The sequence below is a fragment of the Aspergillus vadensis genome (assembly GCF_003184925.1).
Source record: "Aspergillus vadensis CBS 113365 unplaced genomic scaffold BO88scaffold_17, whole genome shotgun sequence".
Lineage (NCBI taxonomy): Eukaryota > Fungi > Ascomycota > Eurotiomycetes > Eurotiales > Aspergillaceae > Aspergillus > Aspergillus vadensis.
The window spans coordinates 262,381-285,112 of record NW_020292055.1 but is presented as its reverse complement, the minus strand read 5'-3'; the positions used below and the strand labels follow the sequence as shown (position 1 = coordinate 285,112).

Below are 22,732 nucleotides of genomic sequence, written 5' to 3'. Positions count from 1 at the left end.
AGCTTGAATTGCAAAATGCCTTTTTGTAGGACATGTATCTATTATTTTTCTAAAGTATAGTGCAAGGAAGGAAAGCAGCGACACATATGGGGTCACGTTCCCCACGAGTATTCTTTCCTATGCTCGCCCCATATAGAGGTATCGATATGTTGCTCTGTGAATCTATGAAATAAATCAACTCATTGGGGTATCTTGTGGTCTCTACACCATATACTCCAAGATAAGTCTATGTAGGTTCTTTTACTTTAGTAATCCACTTTGCATGATCATTTCCATACTTGGCCACGATACCTTCCAATATCCCAATGGATGATACGGGATAGTGTTCATCAGGTCTTCGCATAGGTGACAACTGAAGCAGGAAAACAGCTACTACTCTTACCAGCTCAGGCATCTAAAGTAGTAGGATGAAAGCATCCAAATGACATAATATATGATATCTAGCGAAAGGAGGGTAATGTTTTTCTCAACACTATTAACACACAATAATAAGATTATCTTCTAAAGCCGTGGCTTCTTCAGTACTCACCAACTCCAATCCATCGTGAGAGGCATAAGATCGTGATATGTTGTCATTACTGTATCCGAAAGACGACCAAGAATTCTGCCCATCCATTAAACGCCATAAGCCCGACCCATTCCTTGATTACACCAACCCAGACCAAAAGAACACCGACCCGTCATATGAACGCAAATACGGCAAAGATAACTGGTTCAACGAGAGGCAGGATCAGGGGAGTATTAAGCCTCTCTTACCCATTGATAGTATCCCCAACCGCAGACGAGCACCACCATCGCAGCAAAATCTTCATCTCGGGGATGTTCTGTTCCCAGAATGCAAAGCGTTTAGATTGACGGATCACCAGGTTGGTGCCATTATGATGGCCCAGGAGAATGCGAGCATGTCTTGGACCCACGAAGGAAATGAGTAGCACCTTTTGGGCAAGTTAGCCACAGGTATTGAGATGAGACAAAAGAAAGAAATCATAACACTTACCGGACTGACTTGATGGGCACGATACTTTTTGGAACGGAGGCAAGTAATCATGATTCGACACATACACAGGATCTCCCCACGGGTAATCTGATCGTCGTTCGCGTCCACGCTCTCGAGTAACAAGCATTTCATTCGGGGCCCACCCGGAATGCCAGTTATACCACCCGCGCACCATTCGAAGGGATTCTCAGTGTCAAGCTCGCAGAGGGAACATGGAAAGTCAATGGGCCTGGAGACGAATTAGTCATTTGTTCGCCGCAAATTACGTTGGGTCTGCCCTGTGGATGGGAATTGATCGTACTGTCTGGGACTGTGATACCAGTTATCACTGCCAAGACGTATGGCACTGGTAATATAATGCCCGAAGTAGTAGCTTAGGATGTGTGCCTCGTCCATTGGATCCGTGGCTTCCTCCGGACTGGAGGGCGAAAACTCCATCTCCTCATCAGGGTTCGGAAGGGGCTTCTTGTAGGGCCAGAAAAATTCAGAGTCGAATAATGGTTCTCCATCGGCGGACAGGGGCATGGGGAGGATCTGAATGGGGAGGTCATGCACGTCTTTGTGCTGATATCGATTTTCCCGACGTTCGGAGATGGCACGCGCGATCTCCTTGATAGTATTTCGACGAGATTGGTGTTCCTTGCTTTCCAGCATTTTAGCAAGGTATTCTCTTCTAGACTACCGAGAACGGACGCTAGGTAAGGTGGTGGGGGAACTCTAGGAAGAAGGAGGTAGTTGGAGGAAGGGAGGAGAAGGAGTAGGTCGATATGGCGGAGGATGTTGATTAGATAAAGGGCGGTCCCGGGGCAACCACCCTCTTCTTTACCGCCCGCAGTATTATGGGCGGTTCCAGACTATAGCCTACTCCAACCCTCAGAGAGACGCACGGACATCTTCCCCTCTTCGTGATGGACTCCAATCCATTCACTGGCGGGTATTCCAAAATGATACACTGTCTCCTTCCCACCTTCACAAGACCCCTGCCAGTGCTGCAGCGTAAGACTTCCACTGGCCAACACCACAAGTAGTGAAAGTCGCCAGCCTTGGTGGCTTCCCTTTAAATAGCAACTATGGACTAGCAGGCCCCCGTAGGCGCCTTCCTTCCCCTCACCCCTCTACAACTTCTGGATTCTTCGCCTTGAGTTTATTGTTAGCCTAGCGCTTTTGCCAAGTACCTCAAAAACGATCTCATGGCTACTACCCGGTGGTAGTCACTAGAAGTCATGAATAAACCAAACGGAGATGTTCCCGCGACAGCCGCTGAGTGGGCTGTTTTGGCAAAGAAGAATGGTGTCCTAAATAAACTCATCCACGCGGAAGAATTGGACTCTGCTTCGAAAATCAAATTGCGTCAGTATCTGCTTCTGCGTATCCTTCGCAAAAGATCACAGAGGACTAAGCTGGATCCCAAGCGGCTTGGCCTAGAACCGTGGATGAACCAGGCTAAGGGCATGCTTCAGTCTTATCCGTCCTGGAACATCTATCGCGAGAGCTTCAGGGGTAAACTTGAGGAAGGGAACTTTTTCTTGGTTAAAAACTCACAGGCCGAGGCAGCGAAGGTCAAAAGCAACGAAATCTCCAACAATGTCATCTTCTCCCCGGTTTCTAAGCGCACGCGCCAAAACACACGCAAAAGACGCGAAGAGCACACACCCGAAGAGCACGCAACGCCGACCAGATCAAACCTGCCTTCTGTTGAGACGCTCACCCTCAATGATGACACTACTTCAAAAGCGCCCGTAACCCCAGGAAACGAGGAAGACGAAGATATCTTCCCGGAACCGCCGTCCGTCTCTACGGGAGGCTCTCTAGGGCCCGAGGAGCTCCTGCGCGAGATGTACCCCGCAGTCGATGATGAGCAAATTGTAAATGTTGCTCTAGTCAACTTTCTCCAAGCTCTAACGGATTATTTCCCTTCGCTTAAGAGCTCCTGGACCATCCACCGCAAGCCGCTTAAAGCTAAGTTCAACGCTGCAGAGTATGAGGCAAGGACGGACGGTTATCTGCGAGGCAAAGTCGATGGGGAGGTGCGTGCTTTGATCGAAGTGAAAGCAGCACTTCGGGAAAATTCCCGGCTTGAGATCTGTATGCAGGAAGGTGCACAGATGGTCGCTTGGCTTAAGAATTATCCCAAAACACCTGGGAAGCTCCCGTTCCGGTAAGCAGGCCATTACTGACAATGTTGTATCGTGTTTTCAAGCTCAACTCGGATTAACAGTCGTTTTCACATCTCCCAAGATAGACATCAGATCTGGCTCAGCTTTGCCGAGTATGACGATGAGTACATCAGATACATTGAGCATGGATTTCAAGATCCAGGACGTCCTCGATCATTCCTGACGATTCATGAATTTGGTCCATTTAATACTCTCAAAGAGTCACATATGACTGAACTTGCAGTTCTTCTCCTTGCGCTTACTCTGCGTGCTGATCACGATCGTAAAGAAGAGCAGGAAAGCAATCCATTCGATAACTAAGGATTTGGTAGTTTGAGGATAGCTGGGGAAGGAGCTTGCAAGACTTCTGCATTTCGCCACGCAAACCGTCACTATGGCTAGACACATCAGGACAGGAGACACTTCCCCAACATTATGCATCATGCGGGGTGCATCAGAGTTCCTAGGTATCATTAGCCAATAGCATAGGTTTCACTACAATCAGTGGTGTTGTTAAAGAGGAATTGTGACTTGCGCGAGCCTTGCATAAGGCGGGGAAAGATTCCGCGGGAACTTTGGAAGAGAGAGGCCAATAAGAATCGAAAAGTATACTCTTCGTCGATGATGCGGGATAGTCAGGCAGCAGTAATCAATAATTCATAACATAAGGGATAGGGTTTAGTTCTAGCACCTAGCGGCAGACGATACCTAAGTAATGAGGAGCAGATTATCTATACCGAAAAAAAAGCTACTAGTGTGGTACAAGTAGGGTAACTTCAACGATGAGAGCCCATCATGAGAATAGCAAAAGACGCCAATACCCAATCATCTGCCTTTGATGAACAAGTCACAGAGTATTAATTGCAATGGCATGTCTTGTCACCATTACTGATAGTAATTACTTACCGCTTCTATTATATAGTCACATTGTGGATTACCTCTCCAGGGACATGCTTCGCTTTGAATGAAATGAGTATTTCGTTGACTACCTTGTTTGAATAACTGCCCGCGGTAGTATCTCACCACTATCCTGTGGCTCAGCTGAGAAAGAGAGAAAGACCTGTTACACTGATCTTGCGGTCAATACCATTCCTTGCGTAGCAAAAGGAAGGGCTCGAAAAGACTCAGATCCTTCTTAATCCATTAAATATTATTAATATCTTTTTGTCGAGGAACCATAGCCTCACCATCAGGTATAAGAGAGTCCACATCATCCAGACCTCACCAGCACAAACCAAAGTAGTCATATCCTCTCAAACAATCCATCAACCACCAAAAATCGTCGCTTTCTCTTGCTTATCCCCACGTGAACAATACTCCACCCACAACATGAAGCCTTCCATGATCCTCGTACCCCTCCTCGCCGGACTCGGCATGGCAGGTGTTGTCATGCAGAGAGAAGATTCCGTTGCAGATGTGGCCGATGTCGCGAATGTCGCCAACGGGGCCAATGTTGCCGACAGTATTGATGTTGCCAATGGGGAGAAAGTCGCGGATGGCGCCGAAGTATGCTGCAACACGACTCCCTGTTTTGGTGGGTGCTTCGTTAATGGCGAATGGGCGGTAAGTTTTTTTTTTTTTTTTTTTCCCTACCAGCTAGACCTTTTTGAAACACTTGCGGTATGCTGATAAGACTTGGGGAAACACCAGTTCTGCTGCTAGATATTGAGATTCCTAGGCGGCACTTGCGCTAAAGGATGGGTAGTTGGTTTGTCCAAGGGGGGAAATAGATAGCTTTGGCCGTTGTATGGAGTTCTCTACATGTACTAAGTAGGTGTGGAGTTTAAGCTCGGCCGGCCAAAAGTGGGTTCCGCTCGTTATTGAAGTTGTTTATGTCTCACGTGTCTACTTTGAGTGTTGTAGAACTCTCAGAAATAGATGCCATTCTGAAACCTAGCCTTCATCATTACAGGTAGAAGAGTGTATCAGTCCGAGAATAACAAAAGAAAAAAACGGACAAGGCCGACGACCGCAGTGATCGAATTGAGATTATATGCCATGCTTGGTTGTGATCATCAGCCCTAAGGTCCCACGGGCATCAGCAAGGAGTTGGCCCTTGACAGTAGCACATGTATAGGAAATGTACCCTACCTTCCACTTCTGAGCTGAGAGCGGATGTAAGTCTTGATATCATAGATCACCTTGTACCACCTGTGTGAATTCTTCACGTTTAACGTGCATCCTTGGGCATTTGAAGCGCTCTAGAAAACTTTAGAAGGTGAATCTGAGGATCGGTCGGTAGAGGTAGTGGAGAGGTAGAAGCATGCATGCAGGAATTTGTCGGGTTGATGTGGCCAATGGTGTGTGGATTGTGTAGGATTGAAGGGTTGGTGATATGTGGTCGAAGGCTGTAAGAAGGCTTGTTGATATAGTGTGAGAAATTAGTTATAGGGTCGGAGCAGCGTCTGTTGCTGCTTGTCGTTTGATAAGGGCCCGTAGGGTGTCTTCGTAGAGTCTACATAGAAGAACGACGATGTTGCGGACGAAACACAGTGGTGGCTTGATCTACTGCAGTTGAACGAATTATATACAGATGATAATTCAAACCTTTATCCATTCATTCACTTCATTCATCATCATCACATTACGCCAAACATAGCTCATCACGTATCCCAAACTCTACCTCCCCTACAAGCGATTCTTCAACGGCGTCTCAAACCCATCTTCACCCGTATCCTCCCGATGCAACCTACTCCCCCTGGGATCGACCAACGGATCGGCCGACACCGTTGCCTTAATCTGTCTCCCAAAATACTCTATCACAACCGCATCCCCCTCGCGAACCCTCCCGGGCAGCCACGCATACGCAGCGGGCTTCTTCGTCGTATAGCTAAACACCGCAGTAGTCACATAACCGACCGGCCTTCCTTCGAAATGAACAGGTTCCTTGCCCATAACCATAGAATGACCATCATCCACAGTCAAGCACCGCAGACGCCTCAGCGGAGGCTGTTTCCGCTGCGCCGCACTCTGAAGCGCAGCCTTGCCCACGAACTCCACCTTCTCGAGGTCAACAAGATGCGCAACTCCCGCTTCGAGCGGATCATGCTCCGTCGTCATGTCTACTCCGTATGTCCGGATTCCTTTCTCCAGCCGCAAAGCGTTCATAGCGCTGCGGCCTGCGGCGATAAGACCGTGCGGTTTACCAGCTTGCCAGAGTATATCCCACAGACGGGAACCGTATTCGGCGCTCGTTTGGATTTCCCAGCCGAGTTCGCCGACATAGGATTTGCGGAGTGCGGTTATGGGGATGCCGGCTACAGTAGCGCGTTTGACGGACATGTAGGGGAGTGCGGTGGTGGAGAAATCGTCGTTGGATACGGCGCGGATTACGGCCCTTGAGCGAGGACCCCAGAGGCCAATGCAGCAGGTGTTCCCGGTGATGTCGGAGACCTGGACCCATTGGGTCGGGGTGTGTTGTCCTTGACGACGGGCTTCGACGGATAGGTAGGCGACATCGGTTGCGGTGTTGGCGCCTATTTGGAAGAGGTTGGGTTCCAGACGTGCGACGAAGATGTCGCTGCGAATTTTACCCTGGGAGTTGAGTAGGAGGGTGTGTGTGATGGCGCCGGGAGGGGCAGTGATGTCGCTTGTGGTTAGGCGCTGCAGGAGGGTGGCTGCGCCGGGTCCAGATACTTGTACGCGGTGGAAGGAGGTTAAATCGTACATGGCGACGGCATTCCGGGTCTTCCACGCTTCCACGGCGGTAATAGGGGAAGTGTATCGAGATGACCAAGTGTCTCGGGGAGGTGGCTGCCATTGTGCTGGGAGGGCGTGGAGGAGTTGTGCGTTTGCTTCGTACCAGAATGGGCGTTCCCAGCCGCCGAGTTCGAGGAAGAAGGCCCCGAGTGCCCGTTGTTTCTCATAGAAGGGGCTCACTCGGAGCTGTCGGGGGGACTCTCTAGGTTGTAGGGGATGGAGAATGTCGTAGATCTCAACAAAGTTCTGTTGCGAGGTCTCGTTGACGTAGTCGCGGCTCAGTTGTACTTCCTCGAAGCGAGATAGCTCGCACTCTGTGAGGTCGATGGTGGATGCTCCGTCTGTGAGTATCTCTGCCATGCTTCGCGCAACTCCTGCGGAGTGAGTGACCCAGACGGCTTCTGCTACGTAGAAACCGTCGAGGCTTGACGCTTGTCCGACGAGGGGTCCTCCGTCTGGGGTGAAGGAGAAGATGCCGTTGAATCCGTCCTGCAACTGCGTATCACGGAGGACAGGCAGAAGCTCCTGTGAGGCTGTCCATGCGGGCGCAAAGTCTTGGGCCGTGAACTCGAGCCGCGAGGGCATATGCTTCTCGTCCACATGCTCCGGAGTCTGACCCAGAGTCGCCGCCACCACCGGCATTGGACGGTGTCCATAGTATCCTATTCCCACCTGGTCTCCATGCTCCCGGTAGTATAGATCCTGATCCTGATGCCGCAAGATAGGCATACTCGCGTTCATTCCGTTCGGACGGCTGTTGACGTCGCGGTTCGCTAGAGCGGGGACTGTGGTTGTCTTCGCATACTGATGGGCAAGTGGAAGGAGAGGGATGGAGACCCCGGCCATAGCACCGATTTCGACGCCCCAAAAGCCGGCGCAGGAGATGACAATATCGGCGGGAATTATACCCTGTGAAGTTTCCACACCCGTCACACGAGATCCTGTCTGTTCAATGCCTGTAACAAGCGTTGAGCCTCGGTAGCGGACCCCGGCCTGCTGGGTCCGGGCGATGAGCAGCTGGGTTGCGCGGGCAGCTAACGCGAGACCATCGGTCGGGGTGTGAAGACCAGCGAGTACGAGATCCTTGTTAAGCAGAGGATACTTCTCCAAACACTCTTCCTTTGTCAGAAGACGCGCTTCAACACCCCAGGATTTCGCATAGCCGTACTTGCGCTTCAGCTCTTCGACTCGGGCCGGTGTCGTGGCCACCTCGAGACCTCCTATTGAATTGAAGCACGGCATGCCATTCTCATCGCTTAGCGATCGCAGTTTTTCGACCGTATATTGCGCAAGACGAGTCATCGTCTTCGAACCGTTGGTTTGGAAGACCAGCCCGGGGGCGTGGGAGGTCGAGCCGCCCGGCAGGTTCAACGGGCCCTGCTCAACGACGGTGATATCCTGCCATCCCCGAGAGACCAATTCATCGGCGAGATTGGCGCCCACGATTCCAGCTCCTATGATGACCACACGTTGTGTCGCTGCCATCTTCTCTATCTTTTGGTAATCTGGGGGTTCATTCGTTGAAGTTGAACAGATAATCTGTTATACATATTGTGAGCAGTCCCTGGCGGAAGGTCAAGCTATTATTGACAGCTGGTGAGGGCAGTGGCCGGCCAGACTGGCCGGCCCAGCAACGGCAACAATTCCGTGGCCGAGCCGAACATGGATGATGGATACTCAAACAGGCCAACACAACCGTTGAGGTGCAGGAATGATAAGACAGTCAAGCAGATCGGATGGAAGGCGGGGATCGGGCCAGGGAACCGTCTCCACCCGGATTCATGCAGTAACGCTTCTTGGGCCATGGAAACATTGCCCTAATGGGGCAAGGCGGTGCTAAGCTGGACCTGGAAGCTTGGGCCACGTCTCTTGCAGTTGGCTCGCCTTGAAAGACAAGTAGATAGTATCCGTGGTCATCATCGCATGACCTGCAAGCTTTCCGACCGTGGATGCGAGGCGGGGAGAGAACCAGATGCAGCTGTGCGGGGTTAACAAGACAATCAATGCTGATTACTGAATGTATTTATTGGCTCAGATAAGATATTATGGTTAGCTCAATAGGGACAATTATCTTAACTACAGCTAGATCTCCATGCACATCAGTGTTCCCAGCCACGGCACATTGTTCGTCCTCATATGACTCCACTCCCCGACAGCCCGGAACCCTTGCTGCTCATAGTACCTATCAAAGAAATCCATGTTAACACCTTCAACTCTCATAATCTGCACAAAATGATGAAGATGAGGATGATATAGAAAATAGAGATAAACGAACCTGATCAATTTCCTCTCATTCCCCGCCCATCCATCCACCCACAACGCCCTCATCCCTTTGGCCTCTCCATACTCCCGAATCCCCCTGATAAGCGCCGCCCCGGCCCCGCGAGACAGCTCCCTCCGATCTTCCCGGTTATCTGTCACCATAACCTCGAGGTAAAGAAACCCTCCACCACCATATTTAACCTCTGGCATCGGGAGATGAGTCTGCGTCTTCACATAATTCGGCACCCAATTTTCGCGAACATACGCAACTCCAACGGGTAAGAAGCGCCGCCCGTCGGGTGTCACTCGTACGAACTCAGCTTGAAGCTGTCCTTCATCGTGCTGCTGCTGCTGCTGGTATAATTCTCGCTCGGCGATGAACATACGGAGATTACTATCCAATCCGCTAGTCCCTGTGAGGCGAAACTCTTCGGAGTAATTCAGTTCTTTTAGGGTTGCTTCGGCAAAGTCCCCTCGCTGGGAAAAAGGGGTCTTGCCCCATTGGTCAAGGCTGCCGATGGAGGTCAGGAAGGGGAGAGAGGAGTCGAAGGCGGACAGGATGAAGGCATGGTCAGCGGAAGTGGGTTTGGCGGGGCGGAGGTGGAAGGGAGAGGTTGAAGAGGTGGTCATTTTGAAGTCTATCGTTAAATGATTATTGCAGGATATGGGGGTAGTGATAGTGATGCTAGGCAGTAGGTAGAGCGCTCGGGATAGATGCCTGTTAGGTTTATGTTCAACCATGCTAGGGGGCTCAGTGGGAATAAAAGGGCTGTACGTTTACGCAGTTAATTTCTGTAATTAGTGATGTCTTTCTTATCAGGGAATAACTAACAGACTAGGCGCTAGTATTCATTGTCACCTAAGTGCACTGCTCTTCACTAGTGCCATATTCCCTCATACGCCATTAACATCACAACTAAGCCCACCTATCATGGCTTCGCAACCCCTGTCTTGGGAAGACACTAATACATCTCGATTTCCACCTTGATATCGCCTTAATACAAAAACACCCCAGGAGAGCCATTTTGGAGCTATACTAATCCGGTGAAGTCCACATTTCACTGAATGCAGTATGGATGTGTTAATTTCGCAGGCCCAATAATAAGAGCAAAATATGTAGCGTGCGAGTTTATCATTGTGAATTGATATGTCTGCGCTAATGTCTTCATAGGCGGCTGTATCCACTTATTGGCTACGTCTAAGGTTAATACTGCTCGAATTAGCCCCTGCTCAACTACTTATACGACATAGCTTCAAACTTAATTATCATTTCTTCTTCCGTTCAAGGTTATTCCCAGATTCCCTCAATGCAGCCAATTGAACCAAAGGCTCTTTCTGCACAGTCACCGCCCTATTCCATTTGTTTCATACAATAATTAGCTAGAAGAGAAAGCAAGAAGTTGAAGCTTGGTCCCTAATTGGTGACTAAGATCTATATATAACCAGCAAGTTCCCTTCAGAAATGATACTGAAAGCACGCAGATTCTCTCATCAAGATTGTCATACTAACACTGATCAAACTATCCCTGTTCATCACCACCCACTCACCCACCATGAGCTCTACCCCCTGTACAGCATGCAGCTGGACCCCCGAACGCCAAAACCACAGCAGCTACAAAAGCCACCTCAAACTACTTCACGAAGCAGGCGACCGAGGCATCTGGTCCCTCGGCTCCAAGGTAATCCTGAAAAACCACGGTCCCAACCATCCAACCTCCGAGGTCCCAAACATCCACTTCGTGCAAGAACGGACCTCTATCCCCGTCCCCACAATCATCGATTCCTGGGAGGAGGAGGAAGATAAACACACCCTCACCCTAATGCGACGCATCCCCGGCAAACCATTAAGCAAACTTTGGTCAAAACTAAACCCCAACGAAAAAGAAAACATAGCAAAGGAAGTCGCCGAGTATCTCCAACAACTACGAACTCTCCAGTCGGATAAAATCCAATGTCTCGGTGGTCGTCCAGTTTTCTCCAACTTCCTGTTCAAGAATAATTCTAGCTCTGCTGGTGAGATTGAAATTCCCCGCGGTCCTTTTGCATCTGCTGACGAGCTTTGGGCTGAGATGGAGCGTGGGTTGGATGAGAGGATCCCCGAGGCTGCGAGGGTACGGCTGAGGCAGCGCATGCCGGCTGCTGTACCGTATACGTTTACCCATGGTGATTTGACGATTGGGAATATTATGGTGGAGGATGGTGAACTTACTGGGATTAATGGTTGGGAGAGGGCTGGGTATTTTCCTGTGTGGTGGGAATATGTGGCCACTTCGGTTCCTGATGGTGAGGACGATAGGGAGTGGAAAGGGTTGTTGAGACGGTATTTGCCTGATTATAGTGCTGCGCGGGAGTTTTGGTTGGAGTTTTGGTATCTTTGTAGGGATTAGGAGGGTGGATGGGCAGGGAGGGCTGGGGGGAAGATGGGGGATGAGATGAGTGGGTGAGGGAGGTTGTGCTGTTGGTGTGTTGGTTGATTTGGACGGTTTTAATGAGATTTTGACTTGCGTCAATTGTGTACGTGAGTATATATTGCATCCGTAATTGGTAAGATATACAACTATCCTGTAGTAGAGGGTTCTAGTCCACCACGGGTCTCTGAACACTATTAATTCCACGTACCCCCTAAACTGCCCTCTGGAAGGAGTCTCATCACAGCCGCATCTCCTCCATGATACCGCCGCAAATACATCCAAATAGCAGGACACTCCACTCTTGCCCTAAGCCCAATCCACCAAATACAACGTCCAGCTTTCCTATACCACAGGTACAGCAACACCAACGCAACAGGATCCCTCTCCCTCAATAACCCCTCAAACCCGCCCTGAATACACCGCATAAACATCTGCACCGGACCCATCGTCACCTCACTATCCTCAACGTCCAAGATCTGCGCTACCGCATGAGCAGCATGGAAATATGGATTCGTTTCCGCCGTCGCATCATCCGTGATACCACACAGCATCGCTAAAGCAGGAGGTATACCCTCCGTACCCCCTTCCGGTAACGGCGAATGTACATAGGCAAACGTCCCCGCCATAACATGAAAGATACTATCCGAGCGCAGCGGATTGACTGTATTCCACAAGGACATTTTGCCCTTGTTCATATGTACCCAGTCCAGATGGGAGGAAGGGGAGGGGTTCAGAGGCCATGATTCTTTTGGTGTGCGTGCGTTGGGTGATGAGAAGGTTAGAATTACTAACGCGGCTGCTGTACCCCATATGGGATCCCTGTCGTTGGGTTCTATGGATTCGCGAAGCTTCTTGTTGAAGAGGATGGTGCTTTGCGACCAGTGATAGCATTCTTCTAGAGTGCGGTGGCTGTCGGAGGGGCTGTTTAGGTGACGGTCGTAGGTGAGTGATACTGCTAGGGAGGCGTGCATTAGGTAGGGGTGCTACAATTGGGTCATTAGTGTCTAAGCTTGGACTTTTGATGGATGGGGTCAACTTACGGTGAAGGCTAGTTCTAGCAGCTTGCGATTTACTTGTCCCATGTTTGGATCATCGGGGGTAATGAGGCTGCGCCCTAGATACCGGGTGATAAAGTCTTGGCATCTGGTGTTTAGTTGATAGAATGTTGAAGCGTCTGAGGTCCAGATGGCATTGGTGAGAGAGGGCTGCAGGCTTGCTGCTGATGCTGTACCTCGAACCATCCATGACCGTCGCGAGTCAGCGGAATTGGGGTGGAGGTCGGGGGTGGTGGATGACAGGAAGTTGCAGACTACCCCGAATGAACTACATCGCTTGCATTGTGGTTTGCTTTCGTCGCACTACTTGATATGGATCAGTGGGGATGGTTTATAAACGAGGTGCTAGGGGCAGCCACCTTCAGTTTCCGCAGCTTGCAATTGCGGCACCCGAATCGTGATCTTCGCCGTGTCTTTCCTTGACCTTCCCGTGCTTCTCGTGAGTCAGTCGATGTCATGGCAGCTGAGGGGATTGGATTCTGAAGATCTGGGATGAGTGGTAGTTATGGCCCCCAATACCTGCATTTAGTCATAAGCTAACCGTGTCTCGGATCTTGCATCTCAACGCTAAACCCGCACTCGGATGCAGACATCGCTGATTGGCTGTCGCTTGCCTCCACTAGGATCTACTACAGAATACATCTAGAGATGATTGAAATGCCATGATACATATTTTCGAATATAAAAAGGGAAGTGTTGCTCGGGATATCTCCCAGTAATTATATTCTTAAGTTTCTACCAAACATACAACTTGAAACTAGTTCGAGACACCAAGAAACCTGCCGTCCAGACCATATACACTACGACTTCTACCCATTAAAGGCTTCATACTTCACCACCACAGCAGTCATACAATACTACAACTATACAGAAAAGAAAATGCCCACCCACCTCGCCGCCCTCCTCCCCTCCAAATCCTCCCCCCTCATCCTAACCACCCGTCAAACGCCGACTCCAGGCCCCAACGACCTCCTCATCGCCGTCAAATCCATCGCCCTCAACCCAGCAGACGCCATCATTCGCAACACAGGCCTCTTCATCCCTTCATACCCTACCGTCATTGGCTTCGACCTATCAGGTCTAGTCCTCGAAGTTGGCGCCAACGTCCCCAAACATTTTCATCCAGGAATCACCCGCGTCGCCGCCTACTCCGCCTCCGTCTGGAAGGGCTGCGATCCAGACTATGGCGCTTTTCAGGAGAAGTGTATTGTTCCGTGGCAGCACGTTGTGCCGCTTCCGGATGAGGGGGTGATGATATCCTGGAACGAGGCGGCTATGTTGCCTGTTGCTGTGCAGGTAGCGCTTAATGCGTGGGAGATGATGGGGTTGCAGCTGGTGTGTGATACGCAGACCAATGATGGAATTAAGGGTCAGATGGGGAAGAAGAGAGAGATATTGTTGGTCTGGGGCGCATCCTCTAGCGTTGGATCGATGGGTGTGCAAGTTGCCCGAGTCCTTCGGGATCAGCCTGATTCTTCGTTTGCTGCTGTGTATGCTACTGCTGGGGCGGCGAATCATGAGTACGTGCGGTCCCTGGGTGCGGATCGTGTGTTTGATCATAGGGATCCGAGGGTCGTGGATGAGATTGTCAAGTCGGCTAGAGAGGATGGTTGTGTGATTCGGTATTGTTTCCTTGCGGTAGGTGATGTGCGGATGTGTCAGGCTGTGCTGGGGAGTTTTGTGGGAGATGTTGATGGGAATGGGGATGGGGATGTGAAGGCGAAGATTGCGTCCGCGCCGGTTGTTCCTTCTGACGTGGATGTGGTGGATGGCGTGGAAGTCATCTTTGTGGTGCCGGCGGTGGATGATGAGGAGAAGAGGTTGGATCAGTTTCGGTATTGGCTGGGGACGTGGGCGAGGGAGAATCTGAATAAGGGGAGCATTAGGCCGAGTCCGGAGCTGAGGGTTGTTGGGAGGGGGTTGCAGGCTGTTAATGATGGGTTGGATGAGTTGAGTCAGGGGGTGAGCTGTACGAAGTTGGTTGTTGAGGTCGCGGAGTGATGGAATTAGATTATTGCTTTGCTTGATGGAGTGACATGTTAATATAAATCAGATTTCGGGTAGTAGTCATAAAACGGGCGTTCTAGATGGGACGTTGCAGATCTAGTTTATAGTATATGGTAATTGCCAAAGAGAACACTAGCAGCATGCACAGTATATAAACGAGCTATTCAATTTAGATGATCGAAGGCGATAAGCCTTCGTGGGTCATAAGTATCTATGCGATTGAAACAACTTAGGGCACACTCAGAGAAAGTCACATTGATAACAAAATCAGACGAGCTGCCATGGAAAGCCAAGCTAGCCCAGTCTCGACTTCACATCTTCAACAGAAAGTACCGGCTGGGTTTCTGAATCCTCGTCCTGCAGCGGTGGAAACAAAACCGAATCCACAACATGACACACTCCGTCACTGGCTAAGCCATCCTGTACAGTCACGTTTGCAATTCCATTCACCTTCATTGAAATCAAGCCCCCACATCGGGTCACAGCAACCGTTAGATGTTGCCCATCTAAGCACGTAGGCAAGGGAAAGCGACGAACCCCCTTTAGTACACGCCACAAGCGATCCGCCTGATTCTCAGCAGTAGGAATCGTATGATCGGGTGTAGCTTCTGGCGTCTGTATGAAATGCTCTGGCGCAGAGTCCTGATCGTAGAGACGGTTGGAGTACAATGATTGATCCGCAATGACATGATATCTCAACAGAGTCTGAAGAGATGCAGCCCCTTCATCGCTAAAGAGGTATGTCAGGACATCCTCAGGCAGCTTGCGGAAAGCTTCGTTGGTGGGGATGAAGACGGTTCCACCGCGACGAGACTCATCCTGCAGAATATCCTGAATAGCTCCAGATTGTTTGACTGCAGATTGAAACAGGTCAAACTCGGATGACGGCAGAGCAGCGAGGAGAGCTGCAATGGTTGGTCGCGATGGGAGAACCCGGTCGATTACATGGACGAGACCGTTTGCCACGAGGTGGTCTTGTTCGATCACAGTTGCGTGGGAGCTCACGCGAAGGCCGTTGAGTGAAGGACGGACTGTTATCCTCTGGGTACCGTTTAATCGGTCAGGATAGAATAGTGTGTCGACGGTTGGGGCTGTCAGAAGGAAATATATTGGAAGAAATGATGGCGAGATGTGTCTTTGAAGGAGAGCCAGAACATCTTCCTTAGATAGCTCATTGCTCAGTTGCTGCAGTGCAGTGTTGCTTGGGACCCAGACAGTAGAGGAATAATCCTTGTTTTGCAATAAATGTTTGATCTGAGGGACTTGGTCCACAAGTCGGATAAATTCGGACGTGTTGGGTTTCGTTGCAAGGAACTCATAGAGGGTCACTGGGATCTTCTTTGCATCGGTCAAGTGTGGCATGAGTGCATGACTGTATCCAGCATACTGATGTTGAAGCTGCTCAAGGCTGCTTTCGGTTGGGGCAGCTGCGGCTATCCATTGCTTGAGCTCGGATGCAGCCATGATGAGCGATGATGGGAGGAGCAAATGGCTAGCTGAGAGGGTGTGAGGTGCTAGGCAGCATCATTTGTTGATATAGTCCCATTGACCCCCTTGTGTTCGCGCCATAGACATGGGTATATGGGTTGATAACAGCGCTAGTGCTAAGTATATTGACTAGCTAGGGGATGGTAACCAATGACCTGCATCGGCGTAGTCGCTGCTCAATATATTGTAGATAAGGAGATTCAAAGACAAGCTCTCCGAGCAGCAAGCCCGTTGCTTTCCGCGTGCATTAGTGCCTAATCTCGTATCTCTACTCCAATATTTTGATCCTACTGAAAGGCTCGATCACCAACCCCAATTGCAATGACTTCATCCTCATTCTGAATCCCCCATACTCCCATCAACCCTCTTCACCCCCTCACCCCCCAACCCATCCACCCACCCATCCTTCCGATGATAATATATCTCCATCTCCACCTCCGAGCACTTAACCCGATGCTCATCATCAAGCGTCCCGGACTTCACCGCGACAACATCCTCATCATCGCTCGATCGTGACGTGAACGGTGTTCCGCAATCAGGACAGAACTCGCGTAGTACCTGTACACCCCTCTTACTGCTGTCCGTATATAGCTTGGGTGTGCGCTTGGTGTACTCGAAACTAGCCTGTGGAATAATGATGTTGGCGGAGAAGCTCGAGCCCGTGTAGCGTTTACAGTGGGTGCAGTGGCAGATGATTAGCTGGTCTTTGTTAGTGGTGGACTTAATACATTGGCCGATTGTGAAAAGTTGAATTGGGGAATAGTACCTTTGGGTATGTCTCCGGGTCTGGCAAGGTAATGCAATATGTGATGTTCCTGCAGAGACAGGCGCCAGTCAACTTGTTCTGAGCCATGATGAGGGTTGGGGGGGTGTTGTGGCGAACAGAACAAACAGCTTTCGGGCTTTTATTATCAGAAGTTCAGCATGTCACTGGAAGGGCGTGGTTCTGGAATCACAGATATAGAGAGATGCTTCGGAGCCAGATTGCTTGGTATCTAGATTTGACCCACTAGGGTCCATACTAGCATAATTCTGAAGCTATTTTTATCCTGGGATAGTGGACAGCAACTGATGTCGAATACGAAGCCAAGAGAAAGTGAAACCGGGCTTGTATCTATAATTAGTCCACCCACAATGCAAAATACTGAGCCATGCGCGTAGTTGACTGTTCTTGACGGTCTCGGCGAGTCTACGCAGACTGTGTCTTTGAGAATATACTACCCTAGGAAAGATGATTGATTACAGAATTATACTCTAGGGTGCTCTTTAATGAAGTCTGCACTTTAATTCGGCAGGAATATCAATACAGACCCAATTGCAGCATAAGATCACAAGTAGTATACACAGTATTGAACATGGCAGCATGGGATATATACACAAGCACACAGCCGGAAATACAAACATAATACAACAATAGTGGAAGTGATATAGAACAAATGCCAACCCGAACTCACAGCAGATCATCAATTTCACGAATCTGCCCCAGACAGTGCTTCTCGCTCCATCGAAGCGCAATCGACTTCGGGTCAATGTCAATACGGCCCAGCACGGCCTCCAACTCATATTCCTCATCCCAACCCTCAATTGTTTCCTGAAGATGGGCCTTCTTGTACAGACGCCGTTCATCAAGAGGGCGCTTTAGTAGCCGGCGACCGGCCTTCTTCACCGTCGGGTTGGTTTTGAGCTGCCACAGCTGGGGATCGCCCTGGCTCTTCTTCTCCAGCAGTTCAACGGCATGCGTCAGATACTCGATCTTCTCCATGTCCCGTGACACATCCTTAGATCCTTCGGCCGAGCTTAGCTGACGATGCAGGTTTCCAGTGACCCGGCGGGCTTCGATGACAAAGTCACGATTGAGTGCGCTTCCTCGGGCCAGAGCGGTCAAGATGCACCACCGCATGCCATGCAAATTACCAGTGGCGGCAAACGCACGAATGAACATTTTCATGCAGACACCATCATATGCCAACGAGTGCCGGAAGCGGGACATGTAGACAGTGGCCAACAGATCAACAGCCAACTCGGGCTTCTTCACTGCGATCAGTCTTCTGCTGGTCGCTACCGTGATGTGGTGCTTGACTGTCATCTTCTTGTTTGACCAGCACAGCTCATAGAAGCGAAGCACGGCCATATTGATCAGCTGGCCTTCGGCTTCGGAATCGACCTCCATGATCTGGCGGAAGAACTGGGGGAAGAAGCGAACCAGGTGGCGAATATTCTTCCACTCGGAGTCGATCAAAGCACGAGCAGCACCGACACCCTCCTCAAGCAGAGTGCAGATAACTGCGAGTTCAACATGCAACTGTTTGAATTGGAACCGCGCGTTCTTGGCATTCTCAAAGCATTTCAACGCCTCCGTCAGCTTACCGACATGCATGTAATGAGACATCTGCTTGTGGAGCTTTTGGTATTGGTCAACCGGCCTCGAGGGAGTCATGTGTTGCAGCGTTCGTTGATACCACGGTAACGGGTCCTGCGTGTACGGCATCAGGTTGACTTCCGCAAGTGGGAAAGACCGCTGGTCATATCCAAGCACTTGTTGCGATGTGGCAGCTTGTCCATATTTCGCCCGAGCTGCCTGCAGCATCTGCCAGAACCCCACTGGTGCTTCCTCAAGAGCGTGACGACGCTTTCGAAGCATTTCCAAGAATTCCTGCTCATTGATGAAGTTCGGCCAACGGCGCTCACGTGCGAACCGCACAAATTCATCAACCATTTCCTTATTACCCTTTTCCACAAATGCCTCCAGTATGTGCTTGTAAAGAATTTTGTCGGGAACCATCTGGAACTTTTCGATATAACGATAGACAAAATCGCGGATCTCTTCACCGGAATGTGATACCCAGTATTCGAGGAAGATGCGGTCAAATATCGGCGTAAAATCATACTTCCTCGAGGTCAACTTAAGCTCATGCATCTGCTGTAACCCAGCGTCCACGCCCTCCCAATCACAGGCTAAAGCCCTTCCAAATACCAAAAGTCCCTTTGTTCGGCAGCGAAGTGGAATGCCGTATCTAGTCGTCATGTCTTTGACCAGTGCTTCCGCATCAGCCAGCCGACCGAATTCCACGTATGCTTTGATCACGGGGTTAAAGAGCTTGTCAGTGGGTTCCTTTCCCAAGCGTGGAAGGATAGTTAGGATCTTCTTCAATTGCCCGTTCAAAAGCTCGATACTCCTTGTCTTCTTCCAAAGCCCGGCGAGATAGGCGCCGCATAAGCCGCAGCCACGATCAACCTCGAGGTTTCGCAGAAGAAACCATTTGGCTGTAGTAAGTCGATGAGACTCTAGTAAACATCGGAGCACGATATCGACCATTTCCGGCGGCACTTTGAATTTGTGCATGTATCGGGTAAATATAGTGGCGACGGATTCGATGCTCCCCTTTCTCGCTAGCGCGAACATCAAAACTTTCCACATGCCAGGAGACACCTTGTCCACGTCTTCTAGGCGTTCAAAAATATTCCTCGCAACCATAACGTTCTCTTCTCTGCAATTCGCATAAAATGTCTTGACCGTAACTTCCCGTCTATCTGTAGATATGCCGTTCAACGTTGCGGGGTGGGCGTCCAAAAACAAGTGGGCGGCATCAATGGGCCGACCGTGGTCAAGAAATTTTTGCATGTCTTCTGTGACTGAATCATGCCATTGAGCTACATCTTCTGTTTGCTTCCCATGATCTTCGGTTGTTCTTTGGTTCGCATTGGCAAGGGCGGATTTTGCTCGGTCCAGTGCATCGGTCGATCGTGTTAGGTTCGGAGGGAGATCGGAAGCTGAGGTCGAATTGGCTGGTACTCGTCCGGGAGTAAAGGTGTCAATCAACTTTGAGCGTGCAGTATTCATATAAGTCTCCGTAGGGGCAGCAGGTTGGTCTTGCAGCTGGACATCCCAGCTCAAGTCGTCACCACGAACGTCCACCCCAGCCGGGACAGCTTGCGCTTCTCTGAACTTTCGGTCTTGCTCCTTTAGTGACTCCAAGCCCATAAACTCTCCCGCCTCAGCCGCCTCCATCATACGTGCTAGTCTCCTTGCTGCAGACGTTGCATCGTAGTTCGGGGCTGAGGTTTGCAAGGCCCGCTTGTTTTCGACAATTCGTTCCGCAACGCGCACCCGACGATGGACGTCGTAGGTAATGGCTGCAACCGTGCAAAAGCTTCCCACAGTCGATCCTGCAAGAGCCAATCGACGGAGGACTCGTAGGGCATTTCGTGATGGCACAGCTGGTGTGCCGCTGGTGGGTTTGGAGACCATGGTGGTTAACCTTGCGCACCGCTGACAGCGGGCTGGGTCGGATCACCACTAAATCATTAAGTGAAAAAGAAGGCTACGAGGATTCAATGACAGAGGGACCGTCAGGAACCCCGCGCCGGCTGGTCAATTGAGACAATTGGAGTTCTATGATGGAGTAGGAGGGATTCGGAGCTTGTCGGTCGGAAAGTTTGCACCAGCTTGGTCGAGTTGGTCGCTACCGCCCGCCGTACCGCATCCGGTCTTTTCCCGGTGTGCCCACTCGTCTTACTAACATCAGTACCCGGCCTTTTCTTAGACTACTATTCTATACTGTGACAACTACTCTATGGAATCATGCTACAATGGTCCTTGGGCAAATTCTATCGAAGGTATAAACTGGTACCCAATAATCACATATATAATTGAACATTTCTATACGCCAATCGTCACGAAGATCAGTCTAATCGTGACCCAGATCAGCGGTCCCGTGTAGCTGGGCTCCACTTCTAGCATCACTAGAGAATAGAATCCGCCACAAAGCCTTCGTCATTAGCCTCACCTCGAGGGCTATTTGGGTAAGAGTCGTCAAGAGTAACTGCCAAGCACAGAGTCGTTAGCAGACATTCCTAGACAATGAGGTAGGTAGGTCACATACCATGTGGTTTGATGAAAAAGCTGGTACAGAAGGTGAGCAAGAACAGGGCCCCCAGGACAACAAATATCGCTGGAGTGAACTTTCCAACCGTCAGGCTGTAAAGGAGGCTGCAAGCGGTTGGAGAGATCACTCGAGCCAAAGCATGCAAGAGTCCTTTCGTGCCAAGGATCTGACCTAACCGTTCACGAGGGACATGTTTCGTGAGAGATGATTGCATTGTCGGTATCCCCATGCCGCCAAGTGCCATGACGATCCCCGAGAATACCATGATGGAACCCTGATATGACATTGCAAAACCCATATAGCCAACCATGTCTAGGAAAAGCGAAAGTCGTATAATAACAATCTCGCAGGTGCTGGAGCCGGGAACGATGTGATCTGGTTTTGGTGGTTCACGGAAGATTGCGATGATGATCGGATATACAACAAAAAGGTTGACGACCCGGGCGATGCTTATAATCGATATGAAGAGGCTTGATTCCACATTGCCCCAGTCAAATTTGTACTCGGCATAAATGATGATCACTTGAGCGGTTCCCAACGCTACCCCAAATGCAATGGTATCCATCGCTGTAAGAAGAATAATATTCCTGCGCAAAGCCGGGGTCGCGCCGTGACGATTGGGGAAAAGCGTGCTGGGACGTCCTACTGGCGGTAGCAGAACAGATAAAGGTGTAATTAGCCGTTTGGGGTTGAGGTTCTCCAGGCTCAGCCAGCCTGCCTCCCCTTCGTCGATGACCTTTCTCCGATGACTGTCCCGCGCTTGCCGCTGCTGTTCTGTCGATAATGACTCCGGGATGATGGTCATGACTGCAATGAGGTAGAGAACATTCAGGGCCAACGACGCCTCAAAGGTACTCAGTGCTTGGCCTGTTTTCTTGATCAAGATAGCCGCCAGCAGAGGCCCAGCTGCGGTTCCAGCAAAAAGAGAGCCGTATACATACCCGAATGCTGCACTCCGCTTCGATGGGATGGTGCAGTCGGAGGCATACGACATTGTCAGCGCCATAATGGTGGTGAAAGAACCACAGACGCCATCCACGATGGCAGCCAGCAAAATCACATGCACAGAAACAAGATCTGGCCTGGCTGAGACAAAGACAAAGATAGCCTCCGCCAAAATGGTCCCCAATGCGTTGAGGGCCAGTATCTTTGTCCTACCGTAGCGATCTGATAGGTGACCGAGTCTGGGGCATGCCAGCGCAGATAGTATCCCGGCCAGGAGATTGAAATACAACTGGAATTGAGCAAGCAATGACTGAACTTCGGGTGTCTGACACTGCGAATTCTTATTTCCAATGATGACAGGCAGATACGTGAAACCCGGGTCTTGGGTCGCCTTTTTCGCCATATAATCCCTGCAAATGAGAGACATCATCAGGTTGATTTTGGGCACTGCAGTGCCGCCGATACCTAGCATATAGAAGACAAGAAATGGAAGAATCCAAAGGATCTGTTACGTGTCAGAAGTCGCGGGCACGACCGTTGTCCATGGTTGATGGAGACTCACGCTTGGCCGTCTCCATGTCTGCCAGAAGCCTCCCTGGCTGACGGGAACATCATATGGTAGGCCAGCCCGATGATCATGCTCCGGTAGGGATTCTTCGTTGTCCTGTTTTAATAGAGGGGTCCGCTCGTGGGTGTGCATGGGGTCTTCCCAAGTCTCCAGTCCGGTATCAATTGGCGCAGAAGCGTCCAGTCCGGCTTGCAATCCCGGACCAACCTCGGTATGCGCAGTCGGCGATGCGCCGCGCCTGATTGTGGACATGGTGCG

General features: G+C 50.4%; 11 protein-coding genes across 11 annotated transcripts; 4 read left to right on the top strand and 7 right to left on the bottom strand.

Moving 5' to 3' along the window:
• Nucleotides 1-414: 414 nt before the first annotated feature.
• Nucleotides 415-1,735, bottom strand: BO88DRAFT_445012 (uncharacterized protein). Its single transcript, XM_025710162.1, has 3 exons — nt 1,299-1,735; nt 998-1,226; nt 415-935 (listed from the first exon to the last, which is right to left on the bottom strand). Exons 1-3 carry the CDS (start codon nt 1,649-1,651, stop codon nt 753-755), a joined length of 765 nt encoding a protein of 254 aa, XP_025561106.1. The 5' UTR covers nt 1,652-1,735; the 3' UTR covers nt 415-752.
• Nucleotides 1,736-1,983: 248 nt separating this feature from the next.
• Nucleotides 1,984-3,660, top strand: BO88DRAFT_391735 (uncharacterized protein). Its single transcript, XM_025705023.1, has 2 exons — nt 1,984-3,155; nt 3,216-3,660. Exons 1-2 carry the CDS (start codon nt 2,221-2,223, stop codon nt 3,472-3,474), a joined length of 1,194 nt encoding a protein of 397 aa, XP_025561105.1. The 5' UTR covers nt 1,984-2,220; the 3' UTR covers nt 3,475-3,660.
• Nucleotides 3,661-4,482: 822 nt separating this feature from the next.
• BO88DRAFT_455324 (uncharacterized protein) lies at nt 4,483-4,815 on the top strand (the record flags this gene model as incomplete). The annotated part of the gene is made up of 2 exons (XM_025710861.1): nt 4,483-4,716; nt 4,804-4,815. The coding sequence occupies 2 exons, from the start codon at nt 4,483-4,485 to the stop codon at nt 4,813-4,815; spliced, it is 246 nt and encodes an 81-aa protein (XP_025561104.1).
• Nucleotides 4,816-5,632: 817 nt separating this feature from the next.
• Nucleotides 5,633-8,555, bottom strand: BO88DRAFT_406198 (GcvT family protein). The gene has a single exon (XM_025707098.1). It carries the CDS (start codon nt 8,335-8,337, stop codon nt 5,782-5,784), a length of 2,556 nt encoding a protein of 851 aa, XP_025561103.1. The 5' UTR covers nt 8,338-8,555; the 3' UTR covers nt 5,633-5,781.
• Nucleotides 8,556-8,934: 379 nt separating this feature from the next.
• Nucleotides 8,935-9,744, bottom strand: BO88DRAFT_416797 (uncharacterized protein; the record flags this gene model as incomplete). The annotated part of the gene is made up of 1 exon (XM_025708272.1): nt 8,935-9,744. The coding sequence occupies one exon, from the start codon at nt 9,742-9,744 to the stop codon at nt 8,935-8,937; it is 810 nt and encodes a 269-aa protein (XP_025561102.1).
• Nucleotides 9,745-10,667: 923 nt separating this feature from the next.
• On the top strand, nt 10,668-11,501 carry BO88DRAFT_391728 (kinase-like protein; the record flags this gene model as incomplete). The annotated part of the gene is made up of 1 exon (XM_025705022.1): nt 10,668-11,501. The coding sequence occupies one exon, from the start codon at nt 10,668-10,670 to the stop codon at nt 11,499-11,501; it is 834 nt and encodes a 277-aa protein (XP_025561101.1).
• A 218-nt stretch (nt 11,502-11,719) lies between these two features.
• On the bottom strand, nt 11,720-13,044 carry BO88DRAFT_391725 (uncharacterized protein; the record flags this gene model as incomplete). Its single annotated transcript, XM_025705021.1, has 3 exons — nt 12,940-13,044; nt 12,566-12,883; nt 11,720-12,508 (listed from the first exon to the last, which is right to left on the bottom strand). Exons 1-3 carry the CDS (start codon nt 13,036-13,038, stop codon nt 11,720-11,722), a joined length of 1,206 nt encoding a protein of 401 aa, XP_025561100.1. The 5' UTR covers nt 13,039-13,044.
• Nucleotides 13,045-13,459: 415 nt separating this feature from the next.
• Nucleotides 13,460-14,581, top strand: BO88DRAFT_465770 (zinc-binding alcohol dehydrogenase family protein; the record flags this gene model as incomplete). Its single annotated transcript, XM_025711431.1, has 1 exon — nt 13,460-14,581. One exon carries the CDS (start codon nt 13,460-13,462, stop codon nt 14,579-14,581), a length of 1,122 nt encoding a protein of 373 aa, XP_025561099.1.
• Nucleotides 14,582-14,881: 300 nt separating this feature from the next.
• On the bottom strand, nt 14,882-16,137 carry BO88DRAFT_368820 (fasciclin domain-containing protein; the record flags this gene model as incomplete). The annotated part of the gene is made up of 1 exon (XM_025704122.1): nt 14,882-16,137. The coding sequence occupies exon 1, from the start codon at nt 16,049-16,051 to the stop codon at nt 14,882-14,884; it is 1,170 nt and encodes a 389-aa protein (XP_025561098.1). The 5' UTR covers nt 16,052-16,137.
• A 271-nt stretch (nt 16,138-16,408) lies between these two features.
• BO88DRAFT_391721 (GFA family protein) lies at nt 16,409-17,016 on the bottom strand (the record flags this gene model as incomplete). The annotated part of the gene is made up of 2 exons (XM_025705020.1): nt 16,842-17,016; nt 16,409-16,774 (listed from the first exon to the last, which is right to left on the bottom strand). Exons 1-2 carry the CDS (start codon nt 16,926-16,928, stop codon nt 16,409-16,411), a joined length of 453 nt encoding a protein of 150 aa, XP_025561097.1. The 5' UTR covers nt 16,929-17,016.
• Nucleotides 17,017-17,525: 509 nt separating this feature from the next.
• BO88DRAFT_344123 (MFS general substrate transporter) lies at nt 17,526-22,732 on the bottom strand (the record flags this gene model as incomplete). Its single annotated transcript, XM_025703219.1, has 4 exons — nt 17,526-18,095; nt 18,279-20,334; nt 21,039-22,411; nt 22,469-22,732. Coding segments are annotated over 4 exons (4,263 nt in total), but the record flags the coding sequence as incomplete, so codon positions are not given.